The 19,073-nt window shown below is 39.5% G+C and overlaps 1 protein-coding gene and 1 long non-coding RNA gene across 4 annotated transcripts; one reads left to right on the top strand and one right to left on the bottom strand.

The window, feature by feature from the left end:
- Positions 1–9,268: 9,268 nt before the first annotated feature.
- Positions 9,269–11,395, bottom strand: LOC123959524. Its single transcript, XR_006822325.1, has 2 exons — positions 10,479–11,395; positions 9,269–9,938 (listed from the first exon to the last, which is right to left on the bottom strand). It is a non-coding gene; the product is annotated as an uncharacterized LOC123959524 (long non-coding RNA).
- On the top strand, positions 10,452–18,705 carry marchf7 (membrane-associated ring finger (C3HC4) 7). Of its 3 annotated transcripts, none has more exons than XM_046033623.1 (11): positions 10,452–10,604; positions 12,755–12,947; positions 14,343–14,489; positions 14,611–14,782; positions 15,036–15,218; positions 15,319–16,471; positions 17,184–17,350; positions 17,462–17,565; positions 17,750–17,854; positions 18,128–18,176; positions 18,374–18,705. In XM_046033623.1, the coding sequence occupies exons 2-11, from the start codon at positions 12,765–12,767 to the stop codon at positions 18,463–18,465; spliced, it is 2,355 nt and encodes a 784-aa protein (XP_045889579.1). In that variant the 5' UTR covers positions 10,452–10,604; positions 12,755–12,764; the 3' UTR covers positions 18,466–18,705. The 3 variants fall into 3 exon arrangements, with proteins under 3 accessions (XP_045889579.1, XP_045889580.1, XP_045889581.1); XM_046033624.1 differs by lacking the exon at positions 10,452–10,604 and adding an exon at positions 10,937–11,273; XM_046033625.1 differs by lacking the exons at positions 10,452–10,604; positions 14,343–14,489.
- Positions 18,706–19,073: the final 368 nt, after the last annotated feature.

Raw genomic sequence — 19,073 nt, 5'->3', positions numbered from 1 at the left:
AATACAGTTAACTTCAGTTACTTAGATATAATTGTAAAATGTAAAAACAAGTGACATGAAATTTCCGTTATTCATACTGACATAAAAGAAAGAAAAAGAAAAACAGATGCCAACACAAAAAACCTGACATTACTTACATTTTTTAACTCTACAATCTCTGACACATGAAGCTGAGGGGATTTTTCAAGGGAAATTACTTTCACAGTTGAATTTCAAGCTTCAGTGCATTACTTTATCATAGTTTACATATAACTAGCTTTGATTTCTGTCCACTGTAGCTAGCATATATCTTTGACAGTGGAGTATACTTTGACAGATAAGTGAAAATTTTACATTTTCTATTACCATTACTGAGATTTTGGTGTTTCCTTTTCTAACCCACATAGAAAGCATGTTAGTTATCACTGTTGTGCAGGTGTAACATCAATGTGTTTTTTATTACAACAAAGTTTACGTGGTCTATTATAAATAAATACACTCACATTACTAAAATAATGCACGGCCATTACCTGGAAAATAAGAAACATTTTTGTGATGCCATGGAGACTAGACCTTCTTCTATTAAGTCACCCACTAGTGATTTGTAATGCAATGGTAAGCTACCTTTTATAGGATTCCACTCAAATGCTAATCCGCAGGAGGCTCTCAGCTCATATTGACAGACATCATTGTTGTCAGTCATCTGAGATTTAACAGTGTTCAATTTCTGCAGGCAGAAAGCTTTCTTGTTCTTTTAAAGCAGGGTGTTTGACAAGTTTGATTTGGCAGAGAATTCCCTAAGCATTTGGATCAAAGCATGGAAAAGGAATAATGTTATTTACACTGCAGTGTACTGAAAGTGAAACTCGTAACTAATCTCAAATTAGCTATGCCTTGTGTTACATGACCAGGATTTACTGTGAACACCTTTTTTAAGACACACCAGACTCATGTGAGTGAGAATTTGGCTCCTTAATTGAAGGGACATTGGTCCTTATTATGCAACAACGCCAGCCACCTTTAAAAAGGAAATCATCTGTCATATAAAAAAAAATTAAAAATTAAAGACATAGTCACTGATATAAATAACAGATTGGGATGTCTAGTGTGCCTTACACTCTACTGTAACTGAGAAGCCCTGGAAATTCTGAATAGCAAGAGTCACACTGAAACTGCCGACAGGTTTTTTTAAATTGTGAAATTAATCAGTTCCTTGTCCATTTAAGAAATTGCCGAGTGTTCATGAAGAAAGCCAAAGAGAAATAAAGAGTACAGAAAGCGTTTGTTTGTAAGGATTAGTGTTGTGACAACATAAAAAAGGACAATTAAATTAAAATGCGCATCTGAAAGGTTGAGTTTGGTACAAGGAGAGTAGGAAAAGAACTATAGGAATGGGTTTCATTCCCTTTAAATGTCTCTATTCAACTATATTTTGAACACATGTCAAGGTAATGTACAAATACAAAACAACCATTGTTGCTACATACATCCATACTGTGGCTACAGGATGAGCAAAACTGAAATCATTACTTGTCTGATCTGGCATATGTTTCATGCCTAAATAATTGTGAGAGCTGCCTGAAACATGAGTTGTTTCGCCCACACATGACCACATGTGAAACAAAGCTTACGTAACGCAAAGCACCTGTGTGTATTTTGATGTGGAAACCATTAAAAAAAACACTGAGAGCATATATTTGTGTGCATGGTGAATTAGGCTTTGTTTTGTTTTCCATTCCATAGCTGTTGTTATGTTTCCTACATAGAAATAAAAGCAGAAAGCACAAAAAACAAACCCAAAGTAAAGTTGATGCTAACACATTGTATCAAAATGCTACCTATGTTCTAATTATAGATCTCACCTCATCTCATTTGAATGTGGAAGAAAATGTCCACACATACCATACGAGCTATTTTCAGTGTGACAAGGCAATCAAAAATCTATTGATCAAGCCTTAATTTCTAGAGGTGTGTTTGAACTGTGCATAAACCCCAAGAGCAATTATAAAATGTATAATAAAAAGACCCCCCTGCAGATATAATGTCCATATTCATAATGCTGGCAAGCGCCCATGTACTCTTTCTAATCAGCAAACACTCGGGACAGTAATGTTGTTTTTTTTGTGTTTAGAGAAATCTTAGTGTTTGATGTGAAAAGTCGAGAGAGATATGAATAACTTCCTACAAGATACACACTATTAGTAAAAGCTTTATGAACACACTGTGTACTTCAGCCACAATTGTTAAATCTTGAAAAATGTCCATGATAGTTCAAATCAAAATGAGAAAATATAAGTAAAAATAACTCTAAATGAAATAAGAAATATTATTAAAATTTTTATTTCTCATCTAATCAGAAATGTCTTACATGTTGATCATTCACAGAAACCTATACAAACAGACCTCTTTGAGTTCTTTGCCAATTTTAAATGCATTTTAGGATAGGGTGTTCAAAGATACTGTACGTTTTCTGGCAATTTCTGTGTAAGACAATCTTTAATCCCTCAGCGTATTAACAACTTGGTTTATATGCATCATGAGCTGACATTTGCCTCCAAGCCTGATTGCTGAGTGCTTTAGAGTGCTTCATCAAAAAAAAACTCAAACTATGTGTTCAAAGACACACCTTCTTATGGCACCCAACAGCACACTCAAATCCCAAACTTTCCTTCAGCTCACTGTTGATATTTTGAAACCCAAAACATCAACAGTGAGCTAGGAAGAATTTTGAGAATTTATAGAGTTATTGGTCACAATAACAAAATCAGGGAGAGGGAGTGCATCTTTACTGACTTGGTAGCCACTCAGATCCTAATGGGAGTAAATTCCTTATAAAAGGCAAATGCACTGGGAACTGTAACAATTAAGCCTACAGTATAAAAATAGGACACAAATACACAATAAACACATTGTGCCTAGAGTGGAAAAAATCTGTTATTCTGAAGTCAAAAGGTGAAAACATCTGTCAGTCAGCCTGTCACACCTGCATGTTTGAAAGTTTCATTATGAATAATGGCCGATAAATGAACCCCTAAATGTATAATGGTGTCAAATTTACAATGCTACAGTGCTTTATATGTCAATTTAGCCTCTAAGTTTATCAGAAATAGAATTTGAACAAAATACACACTTATTCCCTGAAGTAAAATTACTATTCATTAAAAAAATTGTAAATGTGTGCGTTTCTATTAGTGTGACTGTGCATATTTGTAATTTAATAATTAGTAGTCTCTACTAATTTCTTTGACTGGCAAAATAAATGATTCAACAGACATGTTCACATTGAACTGGAGTGTTAATATAGCTGGGCGGGACTAATGTAGGACTCGTGTTTAGTTGCTGAATAACAATACATTAATGTTCTTTTAAGTAGATTTTTATTAAACAGTTTTCCAGCAGGAAATGCATGCATGTAGAGGGGTAGATATATGTCCATGTTTGACCAAAAATATAGGGATATACAAGAAATATTGAATACATCATTTAGTTTCTATCAATTGAATGATAGAAACTGAAACAAAACAAAAGAGTCAGGACCATGAGGGTAAGAACCCATCCTCTAACCTTTGTCGGATTGTTCAAATTATCTATTTGTTAAAGAGCATCTGAGCATAGACTTAGGTGGGCCTGTGGGGGTGGTCTTAAGACGGTTTTAGGACTGACGAAAACAGTCCCTGTGTTAATTAATACTGGCAGGCCACTGTTCCTCCTGGCAGTGTGCAGGCAGACATTCTGGCCTGCCCTCAGTCTGGTCAAAAATAGGGCACCACACAGCACAGTAATGATCACAATGGTGACATCATCTTTGCCTTCAATGTGCTCTCCCCTCAGTGCTCTTCTGAACAAAGAGCAGCAGGCATGCATTGAGGGAGGCAGATGTCACTTTGTGTCTAGGGAACATTAAGACCAACAAATGTTCTTTGAATCCTTGGAAAAACCTTTTAGTTTAGGTTTTGTGCGGAAAAACATTGCTTTGCTAAAAGTCACTAAATGAAAAATGGGCTCCTTCTCTTTGTGAAAGGTGTGTGATTTTTCATTTTGTCTGCAACATATTTCAATAAAACACTACACTGATAGGATTTATATTTACTGATGGCAACAGAGCAAACCTATGGCAAGAGAAGAATGTCTGCAAATAACTCACAAGCATTTTAGATGGTGCCCCTCAAACATGTGACCTAAAGTGTTAACACATGTGGCCTTGCATTTTCACCATTGTTACTGATGTGTTCAGATGTATGTCTCAAGTCCTATGTTTGAAGCAGGCTCATACATACTTTAAATACAGCCTAATATCATCGTCAAATGGACAAAGCAGACACAGACATTGCACTGTAAGCATGCAACTAAACTCCAAAAACATACACATCTTTAGCCACACTTGGCCTGCTGTTTGTTGATCTACACAATTTCTGAACCTTAAAAACAATTATATCTCTTAGTGACAAGGTTTCTGAAAGCAACACAACAGAGGGAATTCCCACAAGACAACAACTTAGAATATGTGCTTAGTAGGTTCACTCAACTTTGCTGTGTTGCGTGTTTGTTTCCGTGAAGCTTCTGTTTGATTTTTGCTGGAAATAACTCAAAACCTTAGCCTAGATGTCGTAGAGGTTTCTGAGAAGACACATACCCTTGCTTTTTGCACTCTTGAAGACACTGAGCTTGTATTGTAGTTGTCCTATAAACCAGCCTTTGTGGTATTCATGTGTCTCCACAAACAGAGAGGGAGGAAGGGAGACAGAGGGAGGGAGACAGAGCGAGAGGAAACAGATTCTCAAGACCTGGACGAGCCGTGGGAAAAGAGGGGTCTTGTAGAGGAAAAGCAGAAATGTCTCAGGACATTCCTTTGTGATTACACAGTTGTGGACAAATCCAGACATTCTTGCAGTTATTCTGTATCTTGAGGCTCGATTTAAAGTCAATATCATGAGCAGAGTGTAAACATCAACATCTCCATGTCCCTATAGTTTTGTGTGACATTGTTACAGTGTTGTTTTGCGGTTTTAAAGCCATTTGATTTGGTTAAACAGGCCAAACCTAAGGGAAAATTCACCACCAATTTGCACTAATTATGCTTTCTTTTTGCACATCAGGAAACTTTGATTTTGCACCATGCCATCCTGTACAGCTGAAATTAACAACAGCTCAGAGAGACAGGTAAGTATGCGTCTCATATCCACATAAATAAGAGGATTCAACTAAGAGGAGCGCACTGCGTGCAAATCTCAGGTTACATGTCTATGATCTTAGCTGAAAGAGTAAGCTGCCCCCAGTGGAAAAGAAAGCATGTTCCTCCCTTGTCACAGCTAGCATGAATGAGAAACAGCTCCAAGGAATGCTCTATTATCGTCCTATCAGCAGCACTGGGGGAGGAGAGCTTGTAGTCTTTCTTCACGTAGCAGTGTGCAGAATCATGTGTCTAAAGGGGGGGGGGGTTACTGGCATTGGCCTACAGACCCGCAATTGGGTTGAGCATCCTCCTCCCCAACTCACCAGACCTTGCACTTCCTCATTTGTCTAGGTCAGGCGTCCTTTTTGTCAGCAATTAATCTGCAGCTCCGCCCTCCTATATTTATCCCTTTCACTCTCTGTTTCTCCTTCACCTCTTGGTCTGTTAGCCTTGGGTAGATTTACACTTGGTTTGATCACTGTTCACTGATGTATACATGCAAACTAATAATGGATCGCTGGGCCTTTTAAGTGCTACATTTTTTTTACCAAGCATGATGAGCATCTTGTTGACCTTCACGTTATTATGCATCTGCTGTGCAACAGTGCTCCCTCTCCACTCCGAGCTGACCTTTCTGGACCCCCACACACTTAACATGAATTCAGTGTGTTACATTTTTGTATGGTAAATGAATTTTTCTCAGTGTAAAAAAACACAGTATAATATCTGCAACATGAAGACAAAATGAATAAAAGGTATGCCTTTAGATTTATCTGTGATCAGTTCTTCCTGGGGTCTACTAAATTAGATGTCAGTTAAAGTATGCAAATCAAATGAATGCTGCTAATCCAGGATTTACTGTGATGACGGGATCTATAATGCCTTTCAAAGCAATTATTCAAATCCATCTAATTAAACCTGTTGAAATTGGTTTTAATTGCCTCCCTGACTAAACAAACACTAAGTTCTGGCATGCAAATATAAATGCAGCTCAATTGCGTCTTCCAAGGATGTGGAGAGAAATACAGTGAACTACAGCGCCTCTTAGTGGCTATTAGCTTCCTTTGGCTTTCATAATGACGTCAGCCCTGGAGTGCTGTGGAGATACTGTGGATGTGTGCGTGGACATGTATTACTCATGTTATGGGGACATTACACAGTCACATTGCAGGGGCTCGCCTTCCTTTTGCGGACAAAACGCAAGTGCACATTACAAACATCATTAAGTTTTAGACTTGGTTTAATGTTAGGTTTAGGTTTAGGTTAGGGGTTTAATGTTGGGGTTGGGCAAGTAGTGGTTATGGTTAGGGTAAGTCCAGAAATAAATATAAGTCAATGTAATGTAATGGAAACACAGTTGTGTATGATTTTGATAATTTTTTAAGTAAATTTGGACCATCATCAATAGCAACAGCTTTAAAAAATGCTACAAATGACAATTATTGGTCAGTAGTTCTTCACTGATCCTTCTGGTCACCACGCCTATGCTGATGAACCATATGGCTTTATGAAGAGTTTAAACAGTGGCCATTAGATCAAAAGATTTGTCCCAAGCAGTCTATACATTTAGAGAAAGACACTAAATGGCCCTTCTTGATAATGTATGGCCTTTAGTAATTAATCTTCTGTTGCTTTCTTTTCTGCCGTCACTTTGTCTCGTTAATACACTCTTTCATCATTATCTGTCAGTATAGTTTGAGGCTACAGTCACAAGTCAGACAGTCACTGCTTTCATTTATATCTTATGCAATCTGCACCTGGCTTTATATGAGAGAGACCACTTCAAATTATTTTAGAGCTACTAGCTACAGCCTTTTAAAAAAACATATCTAGATTTGTTACACGCCAGTTAAATTACTAAAAAATTACCTGATTGTAAAGCTGGTTATTTTATTTTTTTGTGCATGTCAGGACCCTTTCTCCCTCTATCCATCTACCACCATCTAACAAACGTTCTAACTAGTTAATAAATGCAAAATGCAGCTCAAAACATTAAAAAGTCACATTTAGAAAAATCATAGCTTTGTTCAGAAACAATGTTACTTTACAGAGACTTTATTGTAAACAGTTTTCATTAAAAATATAATCTATAAAACAAGTTGTCCCTACAAAGATTCAGTGTGTTCAGTAGATGGTGCTCCAAATGTCTTCATGAGGAGTTGCTAAATGATTAGATGTCTTTTTTGTGTTCTTGACTCTCATAGAAAACCACTTGTTATGCATTTGGCATTTACTCACCAGTGCTGAAAATCATGTAAGTAGCTGTAAGCAAAGTTTTCGCTTATTAATTTTGACTTGTATTTACAGTGTCTCCCCTGGGGCAGTCATTTTGAAAATGTCAGAATGCCATGATGCACGTAAGATGCATCACATGCCCCAGTTTTGTCAAAATCCAGTGAGTGGTGTGTATGAGATATTACACATGAAAGACAGATACTTGAAACTTGAATCTAATAAGAATTACATAAACTTTCAAACCAATACATTCAATATCAAACTGCTATAATTTATATGTTTTAACAGATTCATTCAACATTTTAATGAATATATCAATATCATCATGGCACTGGCAAATATCAGCAATTCAAAACACATTTTTTGCTGTTTCTCTTCCCATACCATGATGGCTAATATATGCCTTCATCACATTAATTGTATAATTTGTAAAGTCCTCTCAATTCTCATCTAAATAATTCATAGTCACACATTAGCTGTGAGGTTTATCAAGCTGGTCGGCCATAATCATAATAATTAGATGGCAAACAATGATTGAAAGTTGTGTTGCTGTACCACACTGTAAAAATAATTAATTACAAGTGAAACCCCTGCAATTATGACTTTATGTAGAAGTATAATAAGCAAGATACACTTTCAAAAGTAAGTGTTCATTATTAATAAATGCAGAATGACCATTGCAGAATGTTAAATATTATAGTGGAGCTTTAAACATGTGTGAATGTTGATTGATTTGTTTAGATTTTATATATTGATGGGTAGTTTATTCTGTAACATCGATTCATATTTTATGAGACTATCATATCATTTTTTATGTAAATCTAAATTTGAACTGTAACTAGTTGTAAAATAAATAAAAAGCACAATATTTCTCTTTGAAATGTTAAGTATCAACTTCAGAATCAACTTTATTGGCAAAGTACACATAAAAATAATTTTGAATTTTTGTTGCTTTCAAAGTGCTCACAAATATAATAGCAACATTTGTCATCAATAAGACAATAGCGAAACACAGACAGAGTGCCAAGGGTAAACGGTTACATTATATAAATGAAGTAGGTGAACATGACAGTATATACTGTCTGCTTAGATTTTTATTTGACAATTATGATACATGTTAAAATAATAAATAGAATAGAATTAATCATTTGTAGGTACCGTGGATGTTTAGTGTTACAGGGTTATTGTACAGGGATTGTTCCTGACACTAGGTAAATTTTTCCCTGTAGTAATGGCCTGTGGAAAGAAACTGTTCATGTGTCTGGATGTTTTGGCATACAGAGCTCTGTAGCACTTCCTAGAGGGCAGAAGTTAGAACAGGTTGTATGGGGTGTGAAGGGTCTGCAGTGATATTTCCTGCCTGTTTCCTCCCTCTGGAGATGTATACGTCTTGAATGAAGGGCAGGTTGACACCAGTGTTTTTCCTGCAGTCCTGACTGTGCAATGTAGTCTATTCCTGTCCTGTTTGGTGGCTGATTCAAAACAGGCAGTGATGGATGCACAGAGAACAGACTCTATAATTGCGGTATAGCATTGGATTGGCAGATCCTGGGGCAGGTTGAACTTCGATAACTGTTTGCAAACTTAAGTTTAAGACGGGTCTCCTGAGGTGCAGTCATTGGTGTAAAGGGAGAAGAGCAGAGAGGAGTGCACACATCCATTAGGATCACCAGTGCTGATTGTCCAAGCGCTAAATGTAATTTTCCCCAGCCTCACCTGCTGCCTCTTCTCAAAGTAGCATTGCATGTAAATACAATGTAAATAAAGGTAAAAATAAAATATAAGTGCCTGAAAATTGTACTTAACACAGCACTTGTACTTAGTTACTTTCCAGCACTGCAATGTAATGTTGCAAATGAAAACTCAAACTCAAACAGAACACAGGCTGAACTGCTACCTTTATGAAACAAAATTACTGAATTAACATCTCATCTGGCCTGGGAACGCCTCAGAATACTGCCACCGGCCCCAGATAAGCGGAAGAAGATGGATGGATGGATGAATTAACATTTCAGGAGGAGAACTGCAACTTCAAATAGTACACAATGTATAATCTAAAAAATGAGGCAACTCAACTGCAACAGTGTTGTACCCTGTACTATCCACTGTATATCTGTTTTATTCATGACTTATATTCCAGACATTAAAAGATAAAAGGTGTCTTTTGTTTACAGCTGGATTCACTGGCTGATGTGGGCTGCTTTTTATGCAGCCTTTGCCAATATCCCAAACTCACTGACAAATCTAGCAGTGGTAATGCCTAAAAAACATGGTATTTTCCACAGGGAATACACTTGCAGCTCTCATGATGTTACTATAGCTAGTTTCTTGTGTCTTTTTCATTCCATACATTTTACAAATGACCTAAATTTCTGCTTCTCTGTAGTTGTTTTTGTTTTCAACTGTTCTACTTCTAATAGTTTAAAATTACTTAACATGTGTTTACTTGTGAGTGCACAGGGACTTCAACTCATTTTAAGCCATTCAGTGGTCAGAGCTTTTCTGGATTGTACACAGAGATCTTCATGGTCTTCCTGTGTTTCACCGTTTGCTGTGAAAACAGAAGTAATAAAGGAAGTCTGAAACATCATATGTAGCCTACATTTGACATCTTTTGAGAGAGTATAGGATTAATGATCTATTGTTCAGACAGGTGTAGTCAGGTCAGGTTATATATTTAAATAAAAAAACTTTTAAATAAATAAAATAGTGTATAACATAACCAATAATAAAAAAGAAATAGGCTAACAGTAAAAGAGAATATCGAAATCAACCCACACTAGACAAAAGCCAAGCTAAAAAGGTGTGTTTGTGGCATAACAACGTATATTAGCTTTTAAGTTGTTTGCTGAATTAATCCCCGTGCATGAAAATATGACTGATGTATTTATTGATTTTAAATCTAAGCCACACGGGCACGCTGTTTGACTTGTCCTGAAAATGTTTGAGGAGACAAATGTCAAAGTAAGTGCAAGGCATGGTTTCATTTTATCACTGTGTAAAATCTTTTCGGGGTGCAATAATATAACGTTAAATGCTCAAATTTGACTCAGAAAAACGTGGGTGAACTATGTGCGTAAGGATAATTCACCTGAAAGCAATCTTGTAAACCACTCCCTCCGAGTCATTGTAGGCTATATCACCTGACCCTGTGTCAACAGCAGTCAACAACACAGACGCCATCGTTCCTGTTGTGCTAAAGCAAGGCGAATCAAAGGTGAGGAAGTAACGTTATGCCGACTGTGCATTGAGTTATGAATCTAGTTTATGAAAATTGTTCCTTGGTGCTGGCACTGCATGTCTCAAACACCCAATGTTTCATTTAGCGCATCTGATTAGTTAACGTAAAATGTCAGGACTTCGCAATGCAATGTACAATCGGCAAGCTAACCAGCTAGCTTATAGCCAGCTAACTGAGATGTCAACCGCAGTAGCAAACAGCTCTGGCGAGTTGAAGGGAAACAACAGTAGAACTATTCCGTCACCTTATGCGGACGAGCCGAGGGAGGTATTAAATATTTAATGACAGCTAGCTAGCTTGCAACTGCAAAACGGCGTGTTTTTCCTAATCGACGTTACTAGCTAACATTAGGAACGTTAACGTTAAATCGCTAAGGTTGTTTTGGGACGTTAGCTAACCGATCGATAACTTCCGATTTCATGTGCCACAGGTAACGTTAAGTTTCGACCAGGAACTGTTAACGGGGGAAAAAACGCAAGGGAAATGCTAATAATGCTAAAGTCTTCCGATGTTAATGTTTTACGATGTTCGATGGTTACGTTAGTTAACGTTAGCTGTTAACTAACGTTTAACCTTCTTTGCAATTCGGTGGCGAAAAGAAGGCTCGTAAATTATCAATCAGCAAAGGAAGACGAAGCAGGCAAGGTAATGTTACCTCACTTCTAAAACACAAAATGTTAGGTTTTTAAATTCAGAGTGACTAACGTTAAGCTGCCTCTGCTCAGACTTTGTATTTAGTTAAATCAAACGTTAACTTTCCGTTATGGCTAACGTTACTAATGGATCGTGATACTGAACCATGGGCATTTAATCAGGGTAAGTTAGTTACAGATCTTGTGGTCAGTGTTTTAACGAAGGTCATTTAAACCTAGCACTTTCGCAATATAATGCAATAAATGAACAGCTCTGCAAGACACTTCTCGTGAATGTTCTCTTTAATTGGACGCTTTTTCAAAATATGTTTCAGTTTTATGGTCACTGTGGAGGCTATGTGGTGATGTAGACTTTTTTAAAATTAAGCTCGTTAGATGGCGGTTGGACAAAACCTTAAGGACACCCGTCTGTACAGGTCGATACAATTCATCAACGCCACCACATTGTCAAAAATACCATTTCTCTGAAAGAGTTGCAACATAAACTTGACATTATAAACTGTGTGAAGGTGGGATTAATTGCAGGGTTTTTGTTTATTAGAGTACCTTCGTTTTAGAAAGGTGCACTATGTAAACTGAGTGTATATATCCCAGAAGATGTGGCACCTGCAGCTTGCTGCAAAGCATCACAAGCATCAAGTAGTAGTTGACTACATTAAGTTTTGTGTTTGGTTTTTATTTTTTTTATACTTTGGTTCTCTTAAAGATTGCCTTCCTAGACTACCTTTCCAACAGTTTTGTTTATTGTTTAATAATAAAGCATTTGTACTCCACTTAACATGTTGTTATGCAGTTGTGGGTTGCTAAAGGTTTGTATGAAAAGTACGGTGTTGTGGTTTGGAATATTCTTGTTATCTGGGCACGCTGAGCTATCTTTGACCACATGTGCTGTGGCTCATGTCCATGGATCCATATCACTACCAGGGAGTAACTTATACTGTATCACCTTATGTCAGAAACTCTCAACTCTCCCTTTCAGGACCACTGGTACATTTGGCTTTCAGCTAATGCATCAATAGCACTTGAGAGAACATTACAGTTTAGTTGGCTCAGCAATGTGTTGGATCTAGTAATGAAGCTTAATAAGTGATCTCAGTGTCTCAACTTTTGTGGAGCACTTTGTTTGCTTAGACACACACAAGTGCTACTGCTTGCTCCATGGAAGTGTCAAGTTCATGTGAAAGAGTTCTTAGTCCCAAAAATAGTCACTGATACCAAGTCCAGGAAGCAGCATCGTGGCAAGTTTTTAGTGTTTACAGACACCGTCATGTGCGCTCGGTATATCAGACATGCTCACACACCGCCCTGCCAAGCCTTGTTACTTGCCAGATGAAGAGGGCGCAGGCCCCTTTAAAAGGTGTACACTTCATGCCATATCTTGCCATTGGGTGGGGAATAATTGACGCGTTTGTGAGCAAGTTCTTCCTGCCAGCACATCTTAACTATCGTGTAATCATCTTTGTATCGCAACAGGCAATCCGTGATGGACTCTAGGTCTCGCAGACTTCCATTTTGTCTGTCCGGCTCGAGGTCGTCCTACACATCAAGTCCAACACTTTCCTCCTCATCACTGGGCTCCAGTAGACTGTACAGTAGGGAGACGGTGCTAAATAATGACCGCTTCCCGAGGGCATCGTCTGCTTACAAAGCAGACCTGGACCAGCAGGTAGGCTGACGGCACAGACCTCAGACTTATTGCAAAGAAAAAATGTCTAAAGGCTAGGAACCATGCATATATTTGCTGTTTTATATATAGTGTACATCCTGTCTATATATTTGCCTACAACATGTATAATTCAAATTTACTTCCCCACTGCCTCAGTATTCTCTATCCGTCTTGGTGTCCTGCATAAAGTGTTTTAGATTCACAGTAGATTCACTTTACATGCTTGGATAAAACGGTCAAGAGCAACAGTAACAACAACAACTGCACTTCTTGGGCCTGAGTCCACATGATCCTACTGTATCTGTGTTTCTATACCACTTGGGGCTTAGTCATGTGCCTTTCTAGTGTATTCCAGGGGGAGGGCCTTCAAGTAAGCTCTTTTCTTGCAGGTTCCACAGTAGCTAACTACATGTGTCAGTGGCGCAACAGCAGACACTTTGGAGGTCTTTTTATAGGGCATCCTGGATTCTTTGGCCCATGTTGTGTGTGTATTTCAGTCCTGCTCCTCATCAAGGCCCGTCTCAAAAGATAGTGTTACTGTTGACCTGGGCCCTGTCTGGTTTCTTCTGTACTTTCCAGAAGAGTCCAAGATAGTTGCTGGCCGAGTGAAATGGAGAGGATTTGAGGACATCTACAGGCTGAAGTGTATAGCGTTTTCTTCCATTGAAAATATCAACAAGGATGTTTTTGTTTTGCGTTCAGCTGCCTATTCCACACCTGCGCAGTGTGTACCACAAACGCTCTCGCGTATCAGTGGTAACGTGTTGGGCAGTAATACTGCAATATTACTTTTCCCAGTAAAGGGTAATGTAACGGAATGCTATTTCCTAAACAGTTACTAATCCAAGCAACACTGCGCTACTGAACGCACCAGCCCTGACGTAAATGCACGACCGTGCAGCAGCTTAGCGGCACCGGACCTTAAGATCAAGTCAGCTGTTAGCCAAAAAGCTAAAGGAAGACTGGTAACAGGGAGAGGTATTTTCAATAGCTGTAAGTAACGTTATTGCCATTACTGTGTCATAGTCTAAGATGCAAAGAACATTGTCGTCCGTTGTAAACTTTGTGCGACCAGCAAAAAGCTTTCAACTGCAAACAGTTCTACATACTTAATTAAAACATCAGCTAAAGCAGAGCAGCAACGTGAAACTCGGGAGACCCCCCCCCCCCTAACTATTAAGTAATTAAGGGGGGGTCTCAGTATATTTTCCTGCTTTTTAGCCCTTTGCCAATCACATACCTGCTAGCATACAAAATGGGGAACCATTCATCAAAACATTGTTCCATAGCACCACTGGTGGTTGGTTGTGTAGTGTGGTGGTGTTTTGTGTTTTTGTTTTTTTTTTTTTTGTTTGTTTTTTTGTAACTTTTTTTTTTTTTGGGGGGTGGGGGAAGAGTTCTCGTCTCCTGCGGCCGTCCAGAGACTACAGCAGCTCTGACAGTCTCTCCACCAGCTGGAAGTTGCCGTCTTCACTGACGTCCTCCAGCAGATCTTATGACCGCCCGTGGGCTGAATCCCCTCTCAGCAGCAGGAGCAAACTGGTACTTTGCAGGCAAAACACAGCCTGAAAATGTATTTTAGGGTAGAGATTAGAGGAGTATTTCTGAATGATGTCATTTGAAATGAGAATTTTATATTTAATTTCTGCCTTCATTTTCCTAGACTGATTCTGATGGGAAGTTGGGGATGCGTTCAGTTCTGTTAAACGCCAGTGATGATGGTGATTCTAAAAGAGCCAAACTGTCATACAGCAACAGAGGACTGTACTCAAGAACAGCCAGCACCTCAGTCGCTGGATCCACCTATTCCAGTAATGGGCTCAGCAGTGGCAGAGGTACATAATACCAGCAGCTTGTGGAGGTCATAAGCAAAGTTGTTCTTGTATTTTGAATGTGTATCCTATTGTTCTGATGTGATGAGGACATGAGAGGATCTGACATTAATTCTAACTGCATACAGTTTGTCCAGAGCGCACCCCTGCTACCTGGCTCGAGCTACACATTGCATTTCTTTCTGTTAGTTGACTCACCTGCAATAGAGGCATCTCCGCACCTCAAAACCGTTTGTGTACTCCTTTTGCTGAACAGTTACAGGTGAAAAACAAAATGACCCGCTGGATTCATCGTGGAGGTCATGCCACTTACTCTCACGGCCATCATCTTCTTCCTCAAAGCCGCTGTTGTCCAGGAGAGAGCTAGAGACAAAGAACGAGCCCAGTCTATCAGGTTTGGAAGAAAGAAGGAGGCCTCCTGGATTGACTTCCTCATTGTGTAGGCATATTTTGTGATGTAAACGCGCACACAACCTGTCTAAGCGTTTTGTTAAACATAAGCCAATCACACAAGCTCTTCTTCTATTCCCTCATTTCAGATCAGACAGATCGGGTGACCTCCACATATGCACAAGGAGCTCGGCCTAAAGAGACTGCCTACTCTCCATCCTCCACTGCTAGAGAAAGCTCCCTAAATCGCCACCTCTCATCTTCCACATCCCAGCGGCCTTCTCCTCTGGTGCGTGACTTCAGCAGCAGAACCCCAGCCCGTTTCTTGAACAGCTCATCCACCCTTCGCTCATCTCAGGAACAAATGGGAAACCTTAAATCCTCCTCGGATAGCTCTTCCTTTTACTCCACCCACACCCCCTGGTACACCACTCCCCTTGCCAGACCAGAGGCCTCGCTCCCTCCAAGGCCAGCCCCTGAGGGTGCAGAGCCAGAGGGCCGTCGCTCCACTCGATGCCTGTTGTCCCGTCTCTTTTCACGGCGCTCCAGCCAAGACTCTTCTAGTGGATCTTCCAGTGTTCGCTCCCTTGATGATGACGGTCCATCAACTGGCGGAGAGTCTGTGGACAGTGACGAGGGAGCCAGGATGCCTAGTGTGGAGCCTGAAGCTGGAGGACCAGAGGTATCTTTAGGTAGCCTCAGGAATCGCAGAGCAGACCTCGCCCCTATCCAGGAAAACAACAGCAACGATGGCTATCGCAGTGGCCTGGCTCGGTCCAGAATGGGATTGTGGAGAGAGCCTGGCGTTGGCAGTAGTAATGGCACCAGCAGTGGAGGAGGCACCGGCTCCTCCTGGCTTTCCTCCTCCCTCCGTGGCCGCTGCCCTCCTCTCCTCTCTCGCCTCAGGAGACATGCAAGGAACGGGAGTGCACACTCAACTGCAGGCTTGGAAGAAGGCTACAGCCATCCGCAGCATTTACTGAGAAGGTGGGATAACCTTGAGCATAAAGCATCACAAGATGATGACGACGACGACGACGAGGAGGAAGAGGAGGAAGAGGAAGAAGGAGCAGTTGGTTTAGAGGTCTTTGGCACAGGCCTTCCCTGCAGACGCGAGGATGAAACATTGCCTGAACTCGAAGATGCCTCAGTTGCATTCTCACCACGCCGCAGAGTCGGCATATATGAGAACATTGCAGTTTCTGTGGGTCCAGTGAGCGGTGTTGAGAGCCAACTGGATGTCCAGAAGGAGAAGCCAGTTTCCAGTAGAGATCAAGAGAAGCTGCGCAAGATCAAGGAGAGGTAATGGATTCTGATCTCCCACACAATATGCATGCTTGTCCTCCTTTTGAAAATGGGAATGTATTAAACATTTTAATTACAAGATTATCAATTTATGCTGTATTAGTAAAAGTACAGTGAAACTGTCGGTCCAAGATGCGTTTAACCTAGCATAGCGTGTTGTTAACCTAGTTCAGTTAGAGGTGCCTTTCAGAACCTCAAACAGATTCATTTACATGTTGCATCTTGTCCATTAACATTTAATAGAAAACAAGACAAAATGAGGCTGTTGCTGTTCCATTTCAGCCCACTTATTCACAAACTGATAATTCAAAATTTAGCAATACACCTTGGACAATATCATAGTCAAAATTGTACTTTTATCACATCAGTTTTATCAGGCTGTACACAAAAAAAAAACATGCACCCAATGTAGCATGATCTAAGCCTACAATATTATCTTAAATTAATATTGCTGAGGGAAATGGTCTCGGACTTTTTCTACACTAGTTGTCTTCAGTTGGTCAGATAACCAATAACCTTCTTCAGCTAGGCAAAATGCATCTTGGATTGATGGCATAAAGATGCCATTGAAATTGTATTGTTGTCCACTTCATCAAATACCCTCAAAAGGGGTTGTTTAAGTCTTTTTTTTTTTTTTTCTTAAGTAAAAGTAGGAAACGGGAGGGACTGTATCAACAGTAGAGCTAAATATCGTCCTTTCCTGCTATAGACTGCTGCTTGAGGACTCTGATGAGGAAGGTGACCTGTGCAGAATCTGCCAGATGGGGGAGGAATCTGCATCCAACCCTCTGATTCAGCCTTGCCGCTGTACAGGAAGCCTGCAATACGTCCACCAGGACTGCATCAAGAGGTGGCTCCGCTCTAAAATTGGCTCAGGTAAATATGAACCTCTTAACTTTTGCTGCAGATTCCACCAAAACGACATCTTGTCAACCAAGTCGATGTGTATTATCTTGTGTTTTTTTTTTCTTCTTTTTTTTTTTTTAGGCACAAACCTTGAGGCCATCACAACATGTGAACTGTGCAAGGAGAAACTGCGTTTGAACATAGACAACTTTGACATTCAAGAGTTATACAGGACACACGTGCAAGTGAGTCAGCATTTTACCAAATGAGGAAATATATTTTGAAGAGTGGCGTTTGTCCTTCCAAAAGAGTTCCAGAGACTATTGGGTTATATCCTTTATTTTGTCAGTAACCTGCTGTATGTGTTTGGTTTTTTTGTGTGTGGTTTTTATTATTTATTTATATATAAATTTTTTTTTTTTTCTTCAGTCAGAATATGATGAGTTTATCAGCAGTGGTCTCTATCTGGTGGTGCTGCTGCATTTCTGCGAGCAGAGGTTCTCTGATGTTCTGGGAGCAGTCGACGCAGCTGGGGTGAGAACACGCACACTTTCACAAACACACTTAGCACTACAGTTGATCGTATCACATTAATCTTTCTGAACTTTGTCTGACTTTCTATTTTTTGCTGTCAGACTGTAGTGTACACAGCGTTCCTGGTTTTTCTAGACGTGTATACTCATGTTTGCACTTAGCCTTCTTACACAGTGAACCACAAGTCGGTACTAATTTACACGATTTGAAAATGTTTGAAATGCGGTAGAATGCAAATCTTGAAAAGAGAAACATCTTCCCTTTCTCACCCAGTTATTCAACCTGGTGAGAATTCTTCATGAACACATGGACAATCTTGAAAGTATGTTGCTCAATCATCTCTCCTATGCTTATGTGTTTGTTGAAAGGCAGTCCTGATTTGCTGCAAGCGACCTGTCGTCTGCAATTGCCATGTTTAACACTGCCAGCTTTTTATACTGTAGATCGCTCACTTTTGTATTTGTCATTTTATATATATTCTGGGGCTACAGAATCTGACTTACTGTCTCTGGATTGCAGTTCCCCATGGGGAAAGTGATGAGGAGATCAGAGACAACAGGCCATCTATTGAGTTTTCTGACCTGGATGACGATCTTGAAGAGGAGTACTAATTACGTGAAACTGGTGAAAAGTGGGTCAGAGGATCTAAAGTCACAGGGCTACTCTATGTCATATGGTAGCGTACCCAGTTTTCCCACATGCTTTGACATTGTCTTGATTTAAAATGCAATTTGGTTTCTGTTTCTATGAGTGCACTTTAATCAAAATAATTTTTTTTTTGGTTATACCACAAGTGCTTTAATGTTTAAAGAAAAAGCAGACATTTAAATGACAAAGAAGGAAGACATTGAGAAGTGTCAGGTTTGTACTTTGGCTGTGATGGTAAGATGGATCCTTTTGGGAAAGAATATAAAAAGTGGTGTTTATTCCTTTTTTGTCTTTTCCTCAGACTTTTCTCCCACTGAGAATGTTTAAAAAAATACCCCATTAACAAATTTTCTTCTTTGTTTCAGTGTTTGAAAATGGCTTTGTGTACAAAACTAGGTTCACTCTTTCAGTTTTGGGAATAAAGATCGAATGCAAACTACATTTTTCGTCTTGTTATATTTGACTCTATTGATGTTACAGGCACAAGTAGTTTACAGGGTGGTGCTGCTTGTTAGGACCACACTAACATTTTCAAGAGGGCTTACAGATGTTGATGGCTGAATCTTTGCTC

This window comes from Micropterus dolomieu, linkage group LG20 (genome assembly GCF_021292245.1).
Source record: "Micropterus dolomieu isolate WLL.071019.BEF.003 ecotype Adirondacks linkage group LG20, ASM2129224v1, whole genome shotgun sequence".
Lineage (NCBI taxonomy): Eukaryota > Metazoa > Chordata > Actinopteri > Centrarchiformes > Centrarchidae > Micropterus > Micropterus dolomieu.
This window is presented reverse-complemented; position numbering and strand designations above follow the sequence as displayed.

Excerpts from the sequence above, each read along its gene's own strand:
- marchf7 (XM_046033623.1), top strand. The coding sequence starts at position 12,765 with ATGGACTCTAGGTCTCGCAGACTTCCATTTTGTCTGTCCGGCTCGAGG. Across the intron at positions 17,351-17,461 it reads CCGCTCTAAAATTGGCTCAG|GCACAAACCTTGAGGCCATC; the intron begins GTAAATATGAAC and ends TTTTTTTTTTAG. Across the intron at positions 18,177-18,373 it reads ACACATGGACAATCTTGAAA|TTCCCCATGGGGAAAGTGAT; the intron begins GTATGTTGCTCA and ends TCTGGATTGCAG.